The 24,052-nt window shown below is 35.9% G+C and overlaps 1 protein-coding gene and 1 long non-coding RNA gene across 3 annotated transcripts; both read right to left on the reverse strand.

Moving 5' to 3' along the window:
• Positions 1-165: 165 nt before the first annotated feature.
• LOC145220053 (uncharacterized) lies at positions 166-1,577 on the reverse strand. The gene is made up of 3 exons (XR_013857969.1): positions 1,087-1,577; positions 445-565; positions 166-249 (listed from the first exon to the last, which is right to left on the reverse strand). It is a non-coding gene; the product is annotated as an uncharacterized LOC145220053 (long non-coding RNA).
• Positions 1,578-2,510: 933 nt separating this feature from the next.
• On the reverse strand, positions 2,511-22,799 carry LOC145220051 (insulin-degrading enzyme-like). Of its 2 annotated transcripts, none has more exons than XM_080087349.1 (22): positions 22,632-22,799; positions 21,681-21,817; positions 19,141-19,244; positions 18,352-18,455; positions 17,733-17,902; positions 16,807-17,042; positions 15,543-15,632; positions 14,590-14,755; positions 14,089-14,211; positions 13,409-13,562; positions 11,790-12,015; positions 10,934-11,069; positions 10,071-10,162; positions 9,825-9,935; positions 8,549-8,762; positions 7,741-7,851; positions 7,393-7,549; positions 6,607-6,742; positions 6,355-6,502; positions 5,763-5,897; positions 5,249-5,313; positions 2,511-3,109 (listed from the first exon to the last, which is right to left on the reverse strand). In XM_080087349.1, the coding sequence occupies exons 1-22, from the start codon at positions 22,793-22,795 to the stop codon at positions 3,014-3,016; spliced, it is 3,075 nt and encodes a 1,024-aa protein (XP_079943475.1). In that variant the 5' UTR covers positions 22,796-22,799; the 3' UTR covers positions 2,511-3,013. The 2 variants fall into 2 exon arrangements, with proteins under 2 accessions (XP_079943475.1, XP_079943476.1); XM_080087350.1 differs by having other exon boundaries at positions 13,409-13,557; positions 14,084-14,211.
• Positions 22,800-24,052: the final 1,253 nt, after the last annotated feature.

Raw genomic sequence — 24,052 nt, forward strand, 5'->3', positions numbered from 1 at the left:
AATAAACAGAACAATTGTTTTTGGGGGGCTGATTCTAAAAAAAAAATGTTGCACGAAAAGCTTAAATTGTAGAAGTCCAATGTATAGAGATTGAAAATACAGATTTATGTGTTTTTTTGGAAAAAAAACACGACCTTTGTTTTTACTTTTTGAACACAACGTATATTAGAAAATTTTCGTTTATTGAGGCGAAGACAAGAATCACATTTCACGAAACGTTTTTGTGGATGTTACATTTCTTATTCCTGTCTGCAAAAAAACAAGAATTTCGCGTTATTTTCTACAATACCAATTCATTAGCTTTGAACTAATTATTCAGAATATGTCTGCAAGCAATTCTTTTAAATGTTAATATTAAAATACTAATTACCAATTGCGGCACTGATTAATACAACCAACGACTGGAAGATATTTTTGAATTTAAGTTTTAACATTTTCGCTTACCTAATCTCTAATTGGAACCTGTAGGCCTACTGTCTATATTTCTAGTTTTCATTTTTCATTTCATCACGAAGAAATCCAACCATGTCAAACATCTCAGCCATGTCCTTTAATTCCAAAAGCTCTAAAAATTATGAAGACATTTGGAACAAAATTGTGCATGATCAATGAACCTTTAAGATTTAAGAACTGGATTTTTTGAGTCTGGGCTAAGGGATATTATCGTGACGCAATTACGTATCTAGTAAAGTGGTTCAAAGAATTATCACAGTTGGTCCAAAAAAATATCGTGTTCATTAAAACGTTGGACTTTCGCGTGCCACAATTGGCCCGCTGGTCTGTAGTTAGATCACACTGTTGTAGACAGTGCACACTGTCGACCTACAAGGTCTCATCAGTGCAGCTGGTGGCAAGATATTGGCTTTATTGACTAGTGCAGCCATCCAGTTTGTTACAGGTAACATGTTGAAAGCCAATTCTCACAAATTATGTTTGATGCCACAGCTGGGCATAAAATACAGAGGAAACTAGAGAATTAAGCCCAATTGCCATAATCGTGTCACAAACAGATAATCGTGTATATACAGCTTGATCCAGGACCCCGATTGTTCTAGATTTGCAGTACAGCATCAATCTATAACTTACCGTTTATCAGTTTGCTGTCACCAAAGCCGCCTGGATGTGGCGGTGGGGGATGTGCTAAAGTTACTGTATCAATGCACACCATCATCACACAAGCAACCAATGTTAACAACACCACTTTGTTCATTTTATAATTTTGTCTGTAATAAACTATGGAAAAAAAACTAATGAAAGAGGTACTGCTGGTTTATAGCCTAGCCTTGGTCTAAATCTAAACTTTATATCCTACAGGTTCTACAGTCACAATTGACTCACAGTTGCTTAATTTATACTCGTAATAATTACGAATATGAGACAAAATATATGTTGAACAAAAACACATTTGCCGTATTTCGAAATCGAAAACATAAAACACTTTTGCCACTAATCGTTTGTTACCACCAGAAGCAGATTGTTATTTTAACCCTGCTAGCCTAACGTTTATTAAAATCCAAGTTCTCTTGTTATTTTCTGTGCACACTGCTTGAAGCAAACCAAATTTGTGTCTCTGGACTGAAATGGCATATTTATGAATTTACTGAACATGTTTGTCGCAGTGCGACCATATGGTGAAAACTTCCGTCCGACAAAGGCCGTTTCCTAATTTTGTGAAGAAAAATGATCAAAATGGCATGAATGTGTTTTCCATATGGATACAGTGACAACTGTTTCACATATGTGCAAAACAACATTTTTTGGCTGAAATGTTTTATCTGGGTCAAAACCCAGCAATTGATTGGACGCAGGGTGTTTGTTACATCGTAACTCGCCATTGTACATATGTTTATTGTTTTATGTTTCCCGCCAGTGGCCGTGACTGATTTGAATGGCGCAGTGTAGTGCAACCCAAAGTCTATATGTTTTATATGTGCTTTGGTGCAACCTGGTAACCTTATCTATCGCACAATCGATGTTTGTTAGTGACTGGAAGTAATAGAGGCTGTGTGCATTTACGTTGTGGGGGCCTGTGGGTGAACCGCTGGTTCATTCGGGGTCAAACTTTAGGAGGACCAAATTCGGATTATTAACTAACATCTATCCAAATTTGAATACATTCTAAGCACCCTTTCTTGACCGAACGAGCGTTACAAACCAGCGTTAAAAAAATTTACGTTTTGGGGGCCTGTGGGTGAACCGCTGGGTCATTCGGGGTCAAACTTCAGGAGGATCAAATTTGGATTAATAACTAACATCTGTCCAAATTTGAATCAATTTAAAGCACTCTTTCTTGACCAAACGAGCGTTACAAACCAGCATCATGCAGAAAAAAATACCGACAAAAACAATGAAGGGGAACCATAACAACCATAAATAGTAACACCGAACAGGAATCCATACAACAAGCGGCTCGACTCCCTGCTTACAACTGCTGGGTATTAGGTTATAGCTAAATTTGGATTGAATTCTAGTGCCACGTTTAATTCAATAAGTACACAAAAAACGAAAAATACGGTTCACACTGGTGAATTGTATTTAAAACTACTTTGGCTCCATCACAAAATAGCAACAGCTCAACAAAATTGCAACAGTTGATGTAATTCAGTATAACCAACGTGAATTTAATGAAAAACAAAAGCACACAAATTATATTTTCCCTAAAGTTACAAATAACACTCCCCAAAAATATATCTTTTCCAGCATAAACGATTGACCTCTAGCTACTCCTTTCATGTAAGTGTAGCACAAACACGGTAATTCAAACAAGCCCTAAAATAGCAAAGCATAGATGATAACACAGGTTAAAATTGCGTGCTTAAACAGTATAAGCATATTAAATTGAGGCATTGTTTCGCCCACCGAGGATAAAAACATAATTAATCTCACTTTTGTTTGAGACTACAGGCAAGTAAAGCGCCTGTTAAAATAGCGTGGTACAATAAAACCCAATATTTCGCCAAAGCATGCAAACAATGTCACTAGTAGAGATATGTCGACGAAGACGATTTTTCGGTTACAACTTGGCAGGTTTAGCATCAAGATAAGACTGGACACGTGGAAATAATTGTAAGCTGTTCTTGAACTTCTCAATGTCCGTTACCACGGTTGGCTGAAAAAGTGCATGTTTCATTACAAGAAGTTAAAATTTCGTTAATATCTTGAATTTGCATTTAGCTGCAGACATTGCAGCTGGTGGCAAGACAAAGGCGGAATTTGCATTAAGTGGATTTCTGTATCAAATTTTATGAAAGATGCGTCAAGAAAATGTGGGAAACATTGGACGTACAAAAGTGATCTAATGATTGATTTTGAGCTGAATGCATGACTTAAACCAGTCGTTCCCAGCATATTTATAATGACGATAAACTCTTCTTCAAGGCGTAGACACCTATTTCCAAAAAAACCTCTACGAATTAGCTTAAATATATATTTAAATGTTTTGCATATCTGAAAACCGTCTGATTAGGAACAACTGCTTTAAACATTTTTTTTGTTATTTTTTAGACCAGACTAGGCCTACTCCACGATGGTATACATAAAACAAACTATAAAACGTCGCATACATTTGCCCGCATGGTGATCAAAAACCATGTTTCTTAATCAATAAAAGTTTGGCATTTTCTATTGCCATCGCCTGGAGAAGATCCTTAATTATTTACCAAGACAACAAACGCAATAGAAAATGTGCCTTGCCAAGGCGTTTTAGGGCTGTTTGACATTAAGTAAGTTTCAGCAACTAGCTACTTAAATTAATTCAAAACTAGAAAAGTGGCTTTCGGATATACTTCCATTTAATATATTCAATACGATATTTATCAATTTACTACACTATACACAATTTTATCTACATACATGATTGTTTTTGCAAGCAAAAACGAATGGGTCCCCACACGCGTGTTTATGCGGATATACGGTAAACCTATGTGGCGGTTATTTTTATAAACTTAAGGACAAATTTTTCACAAAGCATAAACTTAACTTTAAAAGTTCCTTTCCGTATTCTTTTAGCATCATTATTGTCATATAATTACAAAAAATCGGTGAAAAAAGAACGGGGAAAATACATTCAATTTAATCTCTTGCTTTGACCTTGATATTGTGGTTTAGGTTCCGTTTTTAAACACAAATTTTCCTAGAAAGCCTTAACTGTTGTATTAGACACTATATAAAAAAAGTCGTTTGCTACAAAGGTATACATAACAACTTGTTTTTCACTTAACTTTGTTTCGCAAAAACGACCGTTTAATGACCTTTTGACACTGTTTTTAATAGCATGCAGTCCTTAGTGTTCAACAATACCGTTCGGCCTAATTTATACATGACTTAAGTACTGATTCTTGAATTGATTTGTCAAAAATAAAGAAGATACGTTATGACGAAATATTCGTAACAATGTTGTAATGCCTACAAGTTGACCTTTAGTGACCCGTGGTTATGATACGGCCAAGCTGACAACGAGAATTTAAAGACCATTTATCGCGGCGTTCGAAAAAGTTAAGTTTATTAAATTTCATATTTTTGTTGATCAACGATGTTTTGCCTGACATAAACGAAACCGAGATACGTTTATCGAGTTCGAATAACGTCTTAGGTGTAAACTCTGCGCCAAAACTGAAAATGCGCGTGATAACTCAATAAGACGACACAGCATTGCTGCACAAAAAACAGCTGATTACTAATCACCGAAACGATTGTCTCGTAAAACGTCTGTCCAGACGTCAAGCTGAGCACTCCCGCTCTGCCGCCTTAATCGTAAACCAGTGAATTCCTCCCTTATAACTTTTTCAAATATTTCTGCACCATAGGGCATGTATTTCTGCCTTAAAACTAAAACCTATTATTTCGGGGTTTAAAGGGTAAAAAATGGGTGAATCCGAAAAAAAGATACAAAATTATTTAAAAAACTTTACATTGCACCAAACAACAAAGCATGAAACTCCAAGATGCTGTACTTTAGTCAGTAAAGCCGTTTCAAAAATTTTACGCTTTGGGGGCCTGTGGGTGAACCGCTGGGTCAATCGGGGTCAAACTTCAGGAGGATCAAATTTGGATTATTATCTAACATCTCTGTAAATTTGAATAAAATTGGAGCACTCTTTCTTGACCAAACGCGTCTCACAAGCCAGCGTTAGACAGAAAAAAGAAAAAAAAATACGGACAAAAACAATATGTGTCCCCTTCAGGGAAGGGGACCCATAATAATACCGACACAGCGTGTAGAATCAGGCCCGTTTGTTTTAAAAGTTACCTGCGGAAGTGAAGGACAAGGCAACAAATCTTTGTCGTATGCGTTCTCGTCCGGTTTTACTGAACCTAAAAGAAAAACACGAAATATTTAAACATAATTGTGCAATTCATATAGTGCCAGGCATAATTCATAAACTCTCCGTAAAAAGCTACAAAACTATCGTGGAATTGACAAAATTAGTGACGTCGCAATGCACCGAACGTGCTCGGCCGAGCACCGAGCTTTAATGTGAGTTGCTCCGTGTTCGACCAAACAGAACATTTGCAGTTTTGGCCCATCCTTGGTAAATTGTACAGCGTCCTTCACTAATAATAGGACGCTGTATAATATCCTTTATATCGTTTACTAAGGTCGTTTTGGCACATAACCACCGAAACCGTTAAATAAGAAGTCGGAAAGTTTCGAACAAAACTGAAAACACGTGATTTTTAAGAGCGGTCAGCCTCATCACCAGCACGTTAGAGAACAATACATACATCCCATATTACCAAACAAACAAATAAATAGTCCTCACATTTTTCCACTTTGTTGCCCAGCAGATGAACACACAACTTTGACCTCTGTGGCGCTCCCACGCGGATATGGCGCCTGTAGAAATCTTGCAAGTCTTGTTTGGTGACCGTACGCAAATGATTAGCTTCCACCTCGGCTTAAAGTGTTAATAATGAAAGTTAAATGCACTGTTAAAACGTTTTTTGTCAACCACATGTTTGATTTTAAAAGCTTAAAAGAAAAGTAATTAAAACTGAGGAAAATCTACCAACACCATACCCCACGGCAGGCTCGCAATTAGCTAAATTGTGATAGGTGGCGCACATAGCACGAAAACCTGCGCTGACGGTTAGGTCTATTTGGGCAGGGGTAAGGTATTATCATTAGGAAGGTAATAAAACCGACTTTAAAACCTATTTCCTAGTGTGAAAATTTTAAAAGCCTACTTTCCAAACCCAGCCCTCTAGCTGCTAAATTGCTTTGAGGCTGTCGTGAGGTATGGTGTTAGTAGCTGTACCAAAACTGTTGACTGCAAATAGCATATTAAGGAACCCAGATTTGGGATGTAGAATAAAAAATAAAATTGCCCCTTGCTACATAAAACCTTAACTAACGTCTGTTAAAGTGATGTTGCTCTGAGATGATTTCAATCCAGTGTTTCAAAGACTCGGTTGACAGTTTCTTCGGCTTTTCCAAGATATGGCTCACTAGCGCCGCCACGTGTCGAGTAAATTCAGCTGATTCCATTTCTTCTAGAAGTTTCTGTGACGCAAAATAGGTTGGTTCGCAAAGTTTGTTTATAAAAGCATAATAAAATAAAAAAATAAAAAATTTATTAGCTACAAAGGGAATTACAATTCAACAACCTCAGTAAGTTCAATAAACGCTTCCACCCGGCCTTCCAAATATTCCGGTGTTCTTTCCGACTGAACGACAACTTTTAGACCGTGGACTCCGTTGCTGCGACTCACAGTTGAGTAGACGATATATCCAAGTTGTTCTCTGAGAAAACATTTTTGCTTGAGTTATTTTTGTCAACACAATTACTCTAAAGCAATCACAAAGCCGAAAATAGCTGCGCAACGTTGAAACGTTATGGAGCACAAATCATTAGATGGCGTTATGTGACTGGGGCTCACAAGAAAGTGAGATTGGTGCACTGTGGTTAAAATTGACTTTAGAGGAAACGTTGGTGGAACCAGCCGCGGGGTCCTAAGAAGAAACTAACCACCCCTGTTTGCAAAACAAACCACCAATAGAAACCCCGCCTCTTAGGTCAGTTGGTTATGGTGCCGGGCTCAATTTTCGAGCCATTTTTTGAAACAAAAATAATGGTGTGGACGCTGAAAAAGGTGCCTTGAAGTCAGACTCACAAGTCCCGCATCCGGCTAAGCTAGCTTTACTTTACATGCGCCTGTCTGGATCACAGAAATATGAAAATATAGAAAATGGCACAACACAGCCTACCGGACTTGAATACACATTGCAACAGATATACATTCAAAATGAAAGCAACAAACAAGTATTAACACTAAAGGTCCAGTTGGGATTAGAACCACCAACCTCACGTTTGCAAGACGATAGCTACGGTGTTCGATTTCATCAAAAAGGCCATTGAATAGGTTTAAATGCATAAGGTTTATGAAACTTACTTTGTTCGCAGCATGTTAAAGCATGGCTCTGACATAATTTGTCCCAACAACATAAGCATGGCGTTGTCTGCTGTGTTTTGTAAACCAAGTTGAAAGTAAACTTCTACTGCTGAAATATCGCGAATGTCGTGTTTGTGTTGGAAGACATGGCAACTGGCTGTAAATAGAAATTATAAGCTTGAGTTTTTGCACAACACAAGGCAAACAATTTCGCCATGTACGTCTTGTTTAACTAAGAACAAAAACTCTATAAAAGAAGTAAATCATAGCATGCCAGGCCTGTTCGGCATTCCCATACGGCAAAGGCTTGAAAAATCTAGCCTTGCAGACTGAAAATAATAAGCTTACCTTCTGGAAGTTGTAGTTCTCTGAATCGACTAAATTCCAACTCTTGCAGTGCAACAGTTGATGCTTCAACTCGTAATATTTCTTCCACTGCTGAACATAAACTCAAAGCACCTAAAAGTTAAAACCTCAATAAAACATTTATTGTGCAATTGTTGTGAAAACAACACAAAATTTTATCTTTATAGTAACCAAGTTTAAAACAAAAACCAGCATCCTGATTAATTCCAGTACAAAGGCAAAAGGCACACAACTTTAAAAAAAAAATAGTTGTACAAAACTTAATTATATTTAGGTGAGCAACAAGAATATGGAATAATTTTATCAGGTAGGGTTGCGACCTATGTATCTTTCTATCTATGCAATGTTTATACCAAGCTTTTGTGGTAGCAACTAGTGAAAAATGTTATTTAACTGTTACTACGTTGGTAGAATGCCAGCACTAGTTAAATTGTGTTTTTGTCGAAAATGTCAAAAAGACAAGTCTGTTAGTTCTACAAGTGTTTACATTACATTACCCAAGTTTATTGGTTAGGTTGCTAAGGAACCAGGTATTACACAGTTGGTTTAGGTCAGTGTTTTCCAACCTTTTTGATTGAATTTTTTGTAACTTCAAGTAATAAATAACATCCCCTTATGTGCCTTCAGCACCTCCAAATTAAACAAAATCAAAATGCCCCTTGTGACCAACCTATGCCCACCAGTGGGCGGTGATACGCCATGTTACTGCTGAATCACTGCCGTAGGACAATGCTGTATGGTTGTCAGATCAAACCAACACCACTTTGTCATCTTACATTTAATATCCTACCTTCTTTTGAAACATTTCCATGTACTAGCATTTCAAGGTGCAAACGTTTCATAAACTGTGGAATAAATTCTTGTAGCATTTCAATAGTGAGTTGAGGCAATATGTCTGACAGTTCCTCTTTTAACCATGATTTCTCACACTTGATAGCCCGTAAGTAGTAGCCAGTGTGTTTGTATGGTTGGTCAGCACGAAAGTTCTTCAGTGCTCTGGCATACTAAAAAAACTTATGTATGTGAATGAATGGTGTGGCCAGGTTTGAAAGTAATTCAAAGTTTTTTTGTGCACTTTTTAAAGAAAAAATATTTTTTATATTTTTTTGCAATACTGTAGTAAGAAAATAGTTTTTTTGCAATATGTAATACAATAATTTAATTTACTTATAAACAGGGTTGCCATCGACTTGAAACCAAAAATAAGGACAATCGAAAAATCAATTTTCATACTAAACGAAACAAACGTTTTTGAACAAATCTTTGCATTTATACGAACCATGACATGTCACATGTCATATTTTTTTGTCCAGGAACAATATGTTACAGCAACTCCTTGTTCGTAGAAAATACTTCGTGCATCTCACAACAACTCAAGTCTAGGTTTACTTTTACTTGTAGCAGGGATTTGACTAGTATTTGTTGAAAATAAGACAAAATAAGGACTCAAGTCAAAAATAAGGACATTTCTTAGAAATAAGGACAATGAACTTTTTTAAGACATTGCCCTTCAAAATAAGGACAAATCTTAGAAATAAGGACGGTATGGCAACCCTGCTTATAAATCAAGACTCAAGGTTAAGTTCAGTTGGTAAAAGAAAGCAAAACAACAATAGCACTAAAACAAATAGCTATACAACATTAAAAAGTAAAGAATGCAAAAGGAATAATTTTCAATTTTGTCCCATTATGAATAAAAATCTAATGGGGTAACTGATCGAGCTACAAAACTTAACAAGCAACACCTAAAAATGACATATTCCACAAACTATTAAAATTTTATCCAAACTCAAACAAATTACACATATGGGTTTAGGGGTAGATTGTTGGGGGTTAATTGTTTAAAAGTGGGGCTTACAGGGTAAAACAATCAGCACCTCGAAATGATATATTCTGTAAACTGTGTTGTGGGCAGAAACCGCTAATTATTCTAAAGTCATAAGGCTCTATGCACCACCAAGCAATGCAAACAGATCACAGACATAGGTAAGATAGAAGAAAAACAAAACAAATAGAGTAAAATCAAGATGTGCACCCTTCAGGGAAGGGGACCCATAATAACTTACAGCTTCTTTAAGGATATCAAACCGCTTGGAGTCTATCTCAAATGTGCTCATTTTGTGAAGAATTTTGGTCAGCAAAACCAGTTGCTTATCATTGTAACCAGTAACATGTAGCTGGAAAAAAATGTTTTTCAAATCTAAAATTTGTTTTTATTTAAATGTTGCAAAATTTTCATAATTTTTTTACAGTTTGCTTGATGTTACATGTTAAGAATGCTTATCCAGTTAAGAACAAAAATTCTAACAAACCTGCAAACCATACACAGAATTTTCCAATTTGTATTTGAGTCCAGCAATTTCAGCAGCATAAGCATATTCATTCAATGCATCTTTAAACAGCTCTGAAAGGACAAATAACATTTCTTGCTAAGAACACAATATATTTAATTAAAAATGTTCTAAACACAATTTTTAGAAATTACCATACAAACTAACCACTTCCAAAGGTTTATCTTTTGTATAAGTAGTGATGGGACGATACCAGGTTTTGAAGCGAGTACCGATACCGAGTACGAGTACCACATGTATATACCTTCGATACCGAGTACCGAGTACTTAGGTGTAGTGTTGTACTTAGTTGTATACCACTGGCTAATTTATCTGCCATGGTCGGGGTACAGGCATGCACACACACATGCTGAAAAATGTAATCTCCACATGATAGGGAAAAAATATATGTAAACTGGCGGAACTTTTTTCCAATTTTGTGCTGTCCGAAGCAAATATTGGCATAAAGTTCCCCCGTATTCCTATGGTGTAAGTCGGCCTTTAGTACTCACACGTTGGTATCGAAAACTGAGGCAAAATATTTCGATACCGAGTATCGATACCACTGAAATCGTTCGATACCATCGATACCGAGTACCGAGTACTCGTCCCATCACTATGTATAAGTCACACTTACAACCTTAAAATCTTTCAAACTGAAAGATAAAAGATATGCTTGTAATCATTTTAAATTAATCAGTTGATATATTTCAGTTTTCTCTGAAACACATTGTTTTAAAAGGTTGAAATAATTTTAAAATGCCCGGATATTTTCTTTTAAGCTTAAATGATGTAGACTTGACATGTAGGAAGCTAAAAATTAAGTCTGTGCTAGATTGATCTACCTGTAAACATATACACCATGTTGCAATACTGAGGGCTGATGTAGGAGATCGGAGAGAAAAGCTCCAACATTATGTTCGATTTTGGAAGAAAGAATTGATCGTCTTGTTTGAACCACAGTCTTGACAAAGCTGTGTGCTGGAATAATTTAAAACCAATAATTTAAAGTTAACCAAATCTGAAACTTATTTTGTAAAGTTTCCCGGCCAAAATAAAAAAATGTCAAAACACCTATTTTACAAAAAAATTGCATTGTAATATTTTATGTAATTACTTTTTAATTCAAGGTTCCAAAAGTTGTTTTTACTGTAATGCCTGTTTATTTTTTAACCTCAAATTGGGTTGAAAATATGTCTAAAAGTGATTCATCAAAGTTTTGTAACATATCTTTTATCCCGTTTCCATGGCTGTTGATTAATCAAACTTGCTTTAAATTGTGATTCGATCAGACCAGCAGCAATGCTGTTACTTTTGGCTGAAACAGTAATTACATCCAATAACTTTATCCTAGTAAGCGTTTCAAAGGCATCCATAGTTACTATACTTTCACAAAACTGTTTAAAACCAGACACTGGTAACAACTATCAAAAGAAACAAAAAGGTCGGAAAAGTCTGATCAGACCAACGGCCATGGAAACAGGATATTTGAATTAAATTCTATCCCGTATCAAGCAATATTTTAGAAAATAAATTTGAACAAACAGGCTGGGCACAGCAAACAAGCTGGAATTGAAATGTCTGAAAAGATGGTTTTCCAAAATTCCGAGTTTGGTATTTAACCATAAACCCACACATTCATGTGGTTGTATTTAAGTAAATGATCACACTGTATTGTTCCTAGATGGAACACCAAATAACCTTAATAATTTGTGGAACTTTAGGGCTTTGACTTGGCAGAGGAAGAATGTCAAAGTTTGTTGGAATAAATTCATTTCTGTCGGGCAAATGAAACTTTTCATTCTTTTCACAATTTTTCCACTTTTGCAGATTTTCGTTGCTGATCCTAGTGACCTTGTAATTTGTTCCATACCATTGTTCGGTTTGGTCGGTTTTCCCTTCAAAGGTTTTAGACACAACCGTCATTCTGTATTAAAAACAATATATGACGGTGTTTAATGGTGAAAATAATGGAAAAAAGCAATATGCTTTATTTTTCAAACATTTTGGCAAATGCTCATGCCATTATCGGTGATATGAATGCCACATGATGGTGTTTAATGGCACAAAACAACTTTTGCTTAGAGCAGCATGATTGTGTTTAGTTTGTTCTTTTACCAAATTGCTATTTTGAAGCGTCATTGCTTAAAATTCCATGTAAGTAGGGTTGGTCAGGACAGAAAACTCTCAAACAAACATACAAAAAAACAGAAAGGTTTTTAATGGAAGGTTGTGAAACTTTAGGCACTGATTTCAAACAATTACAACATTTAGCAATTTTTTAAAATAACAGGCAAACAGTGCTTTTCAACCAGGTTCTTCATACACCTCAGGTCAGAGTGCACCATAATTTTAAAGTGTGTACCACTTTGATGGGGTGTACCAGATACAATACACAATATATATACTGATTAACAGATATCACAATAGGCAGATTTCTGTCATGGACAAAACTGTCTGGAGTTTACAATGTAACATGTATATATCTCAAGTGAACATAGCTTGTAAGTTACTGTATTCTATTTGTGACTTCATAATTAAAACAAACTGGTGACAATCGTTGGTAATGGTGCTTTTTGCAATAGAAATTAAATTACAAGTTACAGTTTTCACTAAACCAGTGTTTCTCAACCTGGGGGTCGCGACCCCCCAAGGGGTCGCCAAGCACTTTTGAGGGGGTCGCGGAGACAACCGAACACGGAATTATTTTATCTGTATCATAAAAACTTTCCCTGTGACTTTTGTTTAGCATATAGTAACTCACACGACCGTTTGATTTAGAACGGGCGCAACAATATTTGCGATTGTATACTTCTATAATTGCGGGTTTTGGTTTTTCTTAACATAAAAAAAACACGAAATAGTGAAATAGTTAGTAAAAAATAGGCGTTTTCCGGAATACAGCAAAACGCCGAACTATTGCAGCCACGTTAGATTGCAAATGTGTGATGAACACAGTCAACACATGCTGGTAGTTAAACTTCCTGTGTGTGTGCGTGTGTAAAGGGGTCGCGTGGTGTTAGAAAATCTCTAAAGGGGGTCGCATAGTAAAAAAGGTTGAGAACCACTGCACTAAACTGTTAGCCATAAAATAGATGATAATGATTTACATTATGCTCATCCTCATTCTATGTAGAACCACAGATTCAGTGTGTTGCAATGGTGAATACATTTTTGATTGGGTTTACACATTTTTTAGGAAACACTAGAAGTGTGTACCATTTCAATAAAGGTTGACAAGCACTTCTTTAAACAACACACTTAAATAAAATTTTGGAGTTTCACTAAATTGCACACATTCTTGCATAAATGCATCATACCTCATGTTTTCAGGTACCAGGCGCTCCATAATTTGGTTGATGAGTTCTGGCTTGTATTCACTTAGTAGTGCATCTGCAGACATAGCATCTTCCATAGGGAAATATTGCATTGATTCACTAAGCTTCATAACACAAGATGTTGGCCGCTGCTTGTCTGCAAAGGCAAAATCAATCAATATATATTTGTTTTGCTCACACCTCCATAATTACTTTCAGGAAAAAAAACAACGAAACAAGTCAAAGTGCTGAAAACAAAAATGGATCAGCTTGAACCACAAGTGGCCATAACTGGTAGCAAAAGGACTCTATGAAAACATTTTTCAGTTGTCACTTTTGCCCATTAAGACTACAAATTCAGAAAGAACTTGGTTTTTACAAGCTTGTTACTGCAAGTTAAATTGTGAAAGATTTTTTTCCAAAAAAAATTGCCTTTATTTTGCCATAAATGCTATGCAGGAAACCACAATGGAAAAACCAAGCATATGCACACTTAAAGCATTATCACAATATACAGGCAAACTCACTTATATGCATGCCATGTTTGCCATGCTTTTATTTACTAAATTCACCTGATTAATTGATAAGGCTAAAAATTTTCTTTAAACTTAATGGGCTATACCTGGTTGATTCCTATGCAGTTGGCTGCATTTGTCTGTACTAGCATATATTTGTAACTTTACCTTTGAAGCGGAAAGCCATAGCACTAATTTCCTTGGTTTCATTGAAAACCCATTCTTGAGGACCGACATCCCGTAACATTGCAATGTATTGAAACATACAGGTGACAATAGCATCAACATGTTCTAGACAAAAATACTTTGCTTTAATTCCAAACAGAATATTTTTCAAATCCTGCAAATGTTGGGGTTCCATTCTCAGTTCAAGTCTTAAAAATTAACAATTCGCAATGGTTGGACCAAAAATAGGTCTAAATACTAGCCTTAAATTGCAGTAAACCCCAGTAAAACCGGATTTGGTTGATCCAGGTCTTCCCCAAAAATCAGGCAAATTTTGAGGTGCAAATAATTTGTAATGTTGTAAGGCATTAACTAATCGATATCAGTAACCCAGATCTTTGCCTAATCCGGACAAATTAATTTTTTGGGCCTAAATGGGTCCAGATAAAAGTTTTACTGTATAACCATTATGAAGCACACATGTTTTGAAAAATGTTTTTATACCCATTCCATCCTCTGTTAAATCCACTTGAATAAGAAAGAAATCAAACCCTCTAGCACCACCGTGTGAGCCAGCCATCAATGCATTCACCCATCCTTGCTGTTTCAACTCTGACAGTAAACTACCTGGACCTTCATGACCAATCAAATGCCCAAGATAAGATTCCGGCTAAAATTTGTTTTACATAGAAATTAGATGCCTAAATAAAGTTATGTCTGATCACAAAACAAAACAAGCCTATGTTTTGTTTGTTGAATGTGCTGTCGAGTTGCCAGTTTTATTGCAAGGCAGGTCAATCATATTTTATTCGATTTTTTTGACTTAGGAAATTGGTGACGTCACTGTAATTTAACCTATGGGAAACAACTGGGTTGAAATAATATTTCCCAAGTCTTTTGGCCAGGGAAACACAAGCTACTGAAATTGTTATAAACATAAGAAGGTCATGCTAACCATTCATCGTGACTGCTACCTTTGTTCAACATCAATCAACAGCATTAAATGATTATCTTATAGACCAAAGGTGGGCCTTTTTGCATGTGCAGGCCAAAATGTAGTGTTATATTGCGGAGGTGGGCCGCAATGAGGGAATGCAATAATACAGCAGTGCTGGGCAAAGTTAAATACACAATGATTTTTTCTTTGTACATAACAATGCCTATTCTTAATAATAAACTAAAACCATTGACGTTTAATGTAACAACTCTTTGGTAGAAAAAAGGGATTTAACACACACATTCTGTCTGGCCGATCATAACAAAATACCAGTCGCGGTAGCTTGGGGCCCAGAGGTTGCCCACCCCTGTTATAGACTAAATGTGCTTTTTGGTCATGCTAAGTTACAGAATTTACCGGATTCACAGTAAGAACAGGTTTGTGGTTACAAGGTTGTCCGAAGTAGTTTTGTATTTAGCTGACAAACATATAGAGGTATATATTTATAAATGATACTCACATTAGACTTGTAATGTTCAGTGAAGTCAGGAATTGGAAACAACAGCATCAAGTTTCTGAGATCTTTGACTGGGACCACATTTACACAAGTCTGCATTACACAAACAAAAAATATGCCCTTATCAAAAATACTTCAGTAAATACAGATAATTCATGTTACTATAATTATAGGCTATTGCATGGCCAAAAATTATCCACCTAATCCAGGGGTACACAACTTACAGCCACAGAGATAAGTTTATGCGGCTGTGAACATGTATATCAAAATATATGTACTGCTGGCCATGATGTTAATAAAACTCTTTTGCTTAATGTTCGGATTTTAAAACTGCTCTAAATAGATTTTGTGGGGCTAGAAATAGTTAAACCAGCCTAGCAGCCATATGCATCAGACTTTCGTATGCCTATTGCGTGCAAACAATGTAAAAAACAGGCACCACAAGCATCACAATAGATAAGATGACATCATTAAAGTTTAGACTGATTGTTAGAATGTACAGCATGATCTGTGCATAAAGTTAGAAATTATTCTGGACTTTTCAGGTACCATTAGGTGGTATATATTTGAGTTAACATATTTCTTTATGTCAGTAAGTTTAAAACAAAAAAGGCAGACACTTGGAAGCTGTTGGTGAAATAAGATCTGCAATGCAACATATTTCTAAAACCAGCAAGATTAGCAATTCCAAAAAGAATGTACAAGGCACAAGTTTTCCCAGAAACCAGGGCTATTCAGTTGGGGTGGGTAAGTTACTAGTGATGGGACGAGTACCCGATACTCGGTATCGACGAATTTCAGTTGTATCGATACTCATACTCGGTATTGAAATATTTATCTCAGTTTCCGATACCATAGTTTGATACCGAAGGCCGGTTTACACCATAAGAATTCGGGCAACTTTTTGCCAATAATTGCTTCGAAAAGCACAAAATCGGGAAAAAGATCCACTAGGTTATGTATATTTTTATGCGCTTTCATGTGGAGACTACATTTTTCAGCATGTGTGTGTGTGCATGTCTGTACCCTGGCCATGGCAGATAAATTAGACAGTGATATACAACTAAGACTATACTTAAGTACTCGGTATCGAGGTATATACATGTGGTACTCGGTATCGGTACTCACTTCAAAACCTGGTAAGCTACCCATGTACCACCTGAAAGCTCTGGCATACCTCTAGTGGTAACATGTAACACGATTTCATTAAAACTGCTGTATGGCCATGAATACCTGACATCCACAATTATTGACAAGTTTTACAAACCTGTAATTGTTCTGCAGTATATGGAGATTTTTCATACACTGGAACTTTGACATCCTTGTTTAGAATATCACTGAACAATTCCAACACCAGTTCAGAGAGCTCATCTAATGTTTCACGACCAATTACAGCCATAGACATCATATTTGCAGAGTAGTATTTGCCGTGAAACTTCAAAAGCTCATCACGGACACAAAGGTTGTTGTTTTTTGGATTTGTGTCCAACGTAAACTTATTTCCTGAAAAAAAGTTTGTTTTAGTTTTCATCTTTGACAGACAAAAAACCCACTAAAATGTTTTGCTTATTAAAAGAAGGATGCCTTTCACAACATAACCTAACTGGAGTGGGAGGGGGGTCTTTTCAAATGCTATGTGTTAATTACCTTAAAAAATAAAAATGGAGATTAACAAATGACTGTTAACATTGCATTTATTCATAGGCATACATCAGGGTTTTTTCTGGTTAACAACCAATACTATTTGTCAAGTTTTTTTGTGATAAACTGAAATATGGAATCAAAAAGAAATCATTTTCTATTATAGTGGCAGGTTACATTTGAGATTTCGTATAAAGTAGTATGTGTAATTACATATTTGGCAATTAATTGGAATCATCTGTATTTATAATGGAGGCAAATAAGAATTAAAAGGTTAGGGAACTGTTTGTTACTCCACAATTTCCAAACAGTTTGTAACTAATGGCAATGTAGGTGCAGAACATTTAGCTCTCATCCACCAACTGATCCTTCCACTTTTAAGAGCTCCATAACATTTTAACATTGTGAAGCTGTTTCTGGATTGGTGATCATTTTAGTGCAATTGTGTTGCTATGTTTTCTTTCACCAAGCGAAATAAACTTAACTCAACTTCCAGCAAATGGTTCTTTTTGCTGATTTAAGCATTTTTTCATTCCCAACCAACCACTGTACCTGTGCTGAATTTCGCATAAGGATGAGTTGGGTCTGAGGTGGCCTTAACAATTCGCTGAAGCCTCCACGCATCAGACATCACATTTTTTTCATGCTCAGAGTGAACTGCATTGACCTCGCGGTCTGTACAACTCGCATCGAACAAAGGACAGATAAAAAACTTCGAAAACCTAAAAAACACATAAGGAAAAGAAGTCTAACTCATGTTTCTGAAATACATTTTTGTGTTACATAATTAATTAACATTACCTTTTTTTAGTTTTGTCCCAGTATAGTAATACCATTCCTTTTTTTAACATGAATTTTAGGACTACAACATTACATACAAACGTTTTCACCCTTCCGTTCGTGCGCCTTACTATCGAGAGTGGCTTACATTTTTATGACATTCCAATATCATGTCTACACCCTTTTTTGGCATTAAAAAATCTTTTTTTAATTGGCTTTACTCATCAGTATGCTCTGCTGGGTGCATTTTACTTGTGTAACAATTGTTGACAAATAGCTGCACTATGTAGCAGCATAAACAAGTTATTAAACAAAAGTACCTAACATCACAGCTTAAAGAGTACAGTCTATATTTTATAATATTTTGTGTGCTGCAAATGAAAGTTATCACCTGTCAAGAATTCCTTTAAGGTGTTCGTGACCAATATCGAAATAGTAATTTGTGTGTTCACCTGATGTAAAAGCGTTAGACGACCCAGCATGCTCTTGAAGAAACTAGGAAAATAAAAAACAAAAATGGCATTTGCTGAACCAAATCTACAACACAGTGTTCTTTACTTTTTTTCAATATGACACATAAACACAAGATTTAAAAAATTTAAACTATGTCAACCTGATCCAAGTTGGCATTGTCATTTTTTGACCAACTGAGACACAATCAAAGTCTCAAAAGTACAAAAATTAAGTGTCACAGTCTCTACTGAAAGTTTAGTATTTGGGATGTAGTTTCTTATAGAGCTAGATCAGGGTCGTCCAGGACTGGGAGGATGAAAGCCCACATCAGGGTTATGTAATTTGTGGGCGACCAAAGGAAAAACTCTTTAGACCTTATGTTTAGAGGCCCAAATAATATTTAAAACATTCCATGAGTTTGTATCGCCACAAAGCAAGGAAACACCCTTGTTACCTTACAAGAAATACAGATCGACCTATCAATTGATGATAAGTATCTAATGTAAAGTTATTCCAACCTCAATCCATTCGATAATTGAATGCAGAAACTGTGCATGGGCCGTACAAACTCTACCACAAGGGCATGGCCTACATGCCAGGATTTGGACCACCCTGAGCTAAATAAATATTGATCATTGCAAACCTGTCTGAAACAGGCTTTAAAGTTTGAAAAACATTTTGATTCTTCTTTCAAAAATATGGTTTAATTATTATCAGTAAACCTTACCTTACTGTACTCAGCCTCATCAGGGTATTTTTCTGTTCCCAAAAAGAGCATATGCTCACAAAAGTGGGCCAGGCCTGGCAGATCAATTGGATCAATCAGTGATCCTAAGTAAGAGATTTGTTAATTAATTGGCTCTTTTTGTCAACCAAACACACCTTTGTTTCCACAAGCGGTTGGTTATGGGTATCAAATATTGCAAAAATGTTTGGAGGCAATGTTTGTTTTAATATCAAATATTGCAAAAAGGAATGTTTTATTGCATAAAGAATTTTCAAGTTTTTTAATTTTTTTTTTTAATTTTTTTTTAACAATATTAAAACAAACATTGCCTCCAAAAACTTCAAAACATCTCTGTTTAATGGAGTGCTTTTTTGTCTTCTTGTTTTTGCCTTTTACGAACAAAATTTTAAATGTATATTAGTACATTTGCTGAGGTTTAAATAAAACAGTTTCAACTTTTAACCTCATACCCTTTAAAACAGGGCTTCTCAAACTGTGGGTCGCGACCCCAATTGGGGTCGCGGAATATAATTTTGGGGTCGCGAAACATTATGCGTTATTATGTCAGTCACAATAAATGGTATATGTGCGTACATTCATTGGCGCTAGACACTGGCGCCCACTTATGGGGAGGAGGGGAGGCGCCGCCTCCCCGGGTATCTGTGTCGCTGACTACGTCATAAACAAGTTTTGCGTTAATTTATGCACATACAGTTTTGTAGTAACTATGTACTACTGCACAGTCAAAGACAGTCTGGTTTGAACAGACAAACCTTTCTGAAAAATCAAACAACGGATATTGTTACGTCACAAACGTATACTTGAAGTGTTACATGCAGGGCTGCCATACCGACCTTATTTCTAATATTTGTCCTTATTTTAAAGGGCAATGTCTTTGAGAAAGTTTTTGTCCTTATTTCTAAGAACCGTCCTCGTGTTTGACTTGAGTCCTTATTTTGTCTTATTTTTAGCAATTACAAGTCAAATTCCTGCTAAAAGTAAACCTAGACTTGAGCTGTTGTGAGACGCACTACGTGTTTTCTACGAACAGGGAGTTGGAACAGATTGTTCCTGGCAAAAAATATGACATGTGATATGTCAAGGCTCGTATAAAAACAAAGATTTGTTCAAAAACGTTTATGTCGTTTGATATGAAAGTCCAATTGTTTGTGTGTCCTTATTTCGAGTTCCATGTCGGTGGCAACCCTGGTTATATGCAATGAGCCATTGGAAAAAAACATGCAATAAGTGTTTGCTAAAACTCGGTCAGCAACATCGACACAAATTGACATCGTTTACAAAGGGGGTAGCTTTTAGTTTTTTTCAGGGTGAGCCGCATAACATGAAAATGACATTAGACAACCACATAGCTTACAAGCACCAACGCAGCGCCGTTCCGCAATTGTGGTCTACAAAGCGCTTTTGTGGGACCAGCAGGAGCTACAATATTATTAAGAGATAGCGCTACTGTCGAACAATAAAATTATGTGGCATAAACTACTAACTTATCATTTATGTCATCACAATTAACAAAGAAAGGCACCTGTATACGCACAGTAACGAAAGCATTGATACTTTAAGTCTTGTCTGTGATGTAACAAACTGTTTTTGGATCATTTTTATGTGTCCTGTGAAGTGTAAAACTAGGTAAACTTAAGACCACATGTTGTTGTGGGAACACTTCGTAACAAATTAACTTTCAACGGTTAACTCGTTGTTTTCCAAGGTATATATTTAGAACAAATACCTTCGCACAGTTTGCTGTGTAAATAGAAAACATAGTTGAAACCAACCAAACGACCTAGAAACGTAAGAAAAGATTATTATATTGGCTTTTTAGATGCATGTGCGCCTTGTTGAGCAAAAATAAAACATGCTTTGTAATAATTGTTGCGGAGAAAGAAAGAAAGTATTACTGTATAGTTGGGTCGGCATCAGCTGCTAATGTTTTGTGTACAAGTACAGAAACACTGCAAAAGGTGGTGTAACTTGCGACGTTAGGTGACGTTCGGGCTGAAAATATTTCCGTCTTTACTGAGTTATAAAATTCTGCCTCCCGTCGATTTTAGCAAGTGGGCACCTATGGCGCCAGAGACGAGTTTGTGCGGCCGTGGACATGTTTATTAGAATATGTGCACTGGCGACACTGACATAAATAAAAACTCAAATTATTTTGATTTTCAAACGGCTTTAAACACATTTTGTGGAACTTAAAATAATATTACCAGCCTAGTAGCCATATAAAGATCTGTGATGCGGCTGTCATAGCGAAAATGTTGTGCACCCCTGCGCTATACCCATCAAGGGGTCGCTTAGAAATTTCAGTTTTGAAATGGGGTCGCAGAGCAAGAAAGTTTAAGTAGCCCTGCTTTAAAACATAATTATAGTTTTTATAATGTACATGGAGTTACATGTAGGTTACCACACAAAATGAAATGCCATGCTGAGAATTTCATTAAGCTGACACATATGGCCTTCTCACATATAACATGTTGAGAACATACAGAAGTTTGAAACAATTTGACCAGTTACCAATTTACCGATATTAACGTCCATTGATGCTGCAGACTTGTCTGTTTTGGGATCACTCACAACCATTATCTTCATTCCATTGGCAAGTTTAAGTCCTCTGTAACTTCTTTTGTCTGATTCAGACTTTATAATGTTGTCATGAATGCTGAAACAAAAATATTAAAATATGCAACAGGAATAAATCTATTTTATAAGCAGTCCTGATTAACAGATTCAGTATGGACATGTTGTTGTCAAAACACAATTTTAAAACATTCCCAAGCCTTAGTTTTAGGAAAGAAGTGTTAGTAAATGTCACAAAACATGGTCATAAAATATGAACAACTTTTTAAGTCACAAACGTGGTCATAAAATGTGTTTCATTTGTATTTTGGAAGGTAGGTTTACTAGATTATAACATTAAATTGACTTTGACTGGTCAGACAAAGCTTCAATAAAAAATGTTTTTGTCTGACAAATAATTGTCAACAAATTAGAGTTGTTGGACATATATTACCCAAATATAAAAAAGTTTTATAGCATTAAGTTTTTGGTCCATTATCAAAATAGAAAGTTAAACAGTTTAGACGAGAAGCTCCATACTCAATGAAGCAAAATTGGAAAAACTCTGTTGTATGATGTTTTATTACTTTTGCTGTAGTCTTGCAGCAGTTACATATCAAATATCACTTGTTAATCCACTTGTAAATCAAAAGTCTATCAACTTGGCCAAAAAATCCTAATTTCACACATTTATTTTGATGAAAAAAATCGCTTCCATGCAAATAGAAAAATTCCAATCTAGATTGGCAATCAATCTTCAAGATATTGATAATCAGTTTTGATTCCAAAAGTTAAGCTGTGTTAATTCCCTTCTAATAATCTTGTGTTGACCTTTGCACTGGATCAATATGCACACACAAACTGAGTTATTTTTTCCCTAACTCATAATAACAACACCAGAAACATAAAAAACCTACCTTGCTAGTTTGGAATTCCACTTTTGATGCAGCAATGCTGTGTCAGAGGCAGGTGCAGTTGAAAACACCATTCTTTTTGCTAAAGCTTTCACTCTTGTTATACTAATTTTATTTAAAGATAAAGACAGTATTTTCATGTCCTTGAAAACAAAACGTATAATCATATCACTGATGATGGCATACGCATTTGCCGAATTTTTTTAAAAATAAAGCAAGTCGCTTTTAACATTTGGCCCGTTATTTTCATCATTACAAAAACGTATAACTTTTGCAACAAGGTATTGTTTACAAATTCATAGTAAGTTTTATATCACAACAGCAGAATTTAGCAAGGCGCGTTATTTTATTACACAAACTTTAATAGTTTACCAAAAATATGCATCCAAAAGTAATCGCAAAATTATTTTCAAACCACAAGGCCGGGAAATTACCAGATGGTTGTTTTCGCTTTTTTTCTTACATCCGGCCCTACAGGATGTCAACACCATGCACTTACTTGCCTTATTTGAAAACCGTTGTATACATATTTGTTTAATTAAGCGATAATTTTTAATTTTTTAAAGAGTGTTGCTTTTTTGCATGAGTGTGGCCTAGCAATATAAGTTATTTGTTATGTTTGTTAACACTGCAATCTCCTCGCTAATATTAAAACTGCCTAGACTTGCTTTTCAATCAGTTATAAATCACTCGGCTCTTTTACAAATCCATGTGAAAAACAGTTTGGGTGTACATCTTCAGTCTAAAGATACCAGATAGGTTTAACTATGCTAAAGTATAAAAAAATAACAATATTAATGAGGCCCATTTTTTTATTAGGCATGCTGCTCAGCGCAAATTCGTGTGAGCAAACAACATATTTAGACGATGTTTCGTGATCAAACACGGCACAAAAGCTTTACCAGCTCACACGTTTCAGAGATGTTCTTTTAGAAACATATACCTATTTGACCGTCTGTGTTTTTTCGGCATCGTTTGAGTCTATTCATTCTATTCGGGTGTTTGTTTTCAAACGTTGACGTTTGCAAATTATCAAACGTTTGCAAATTAGCCATTGGTGGCGCAAAAAGCATGGGCAGGCATGGGCGCCGCCACGTAGTGGTAAGAGGGGGCACTTTCGTATGGCGACAGAAAAACTTTTGTAAGGAATAAATGTTTTGATTGTTACAAAGTTATCAACACGGTTGGGCAAGCCCAAAATTGTGGTCGCGGGCCGGATGAAAAAATGGGCCGTAGTTTGGTGACCCCTGATCTAATTGAAAAACTATTAAGGACTGTGGTGCAAAAATCGAATTAATCGTTTCTTTTTGCTTTGAAACTTGCTTTATCAGCAGAAAAGGGTAAAATGCCAATAGAGAGCTCGTGTTTATCGCATGTTGTGTGTCACAAACAGCAAGACGTAATTTCTAGCTGTTCAAATATGT

The sequence above is a fragment of the Phallusia mammillata genome, chromosome 3 (assembly GCF_965637545.1).
Source record: "Phallusia mammillata chromosome 3, kaPhaMamm4.hap1.1, whole genome shotgun sequence".
Lineage (NCBI taxonomy): Eukaryota > Metazoa > Chordata > Ascidiacea > Phlebobranchia > Ascidiidae > Phallusia > Phallusia mammillata.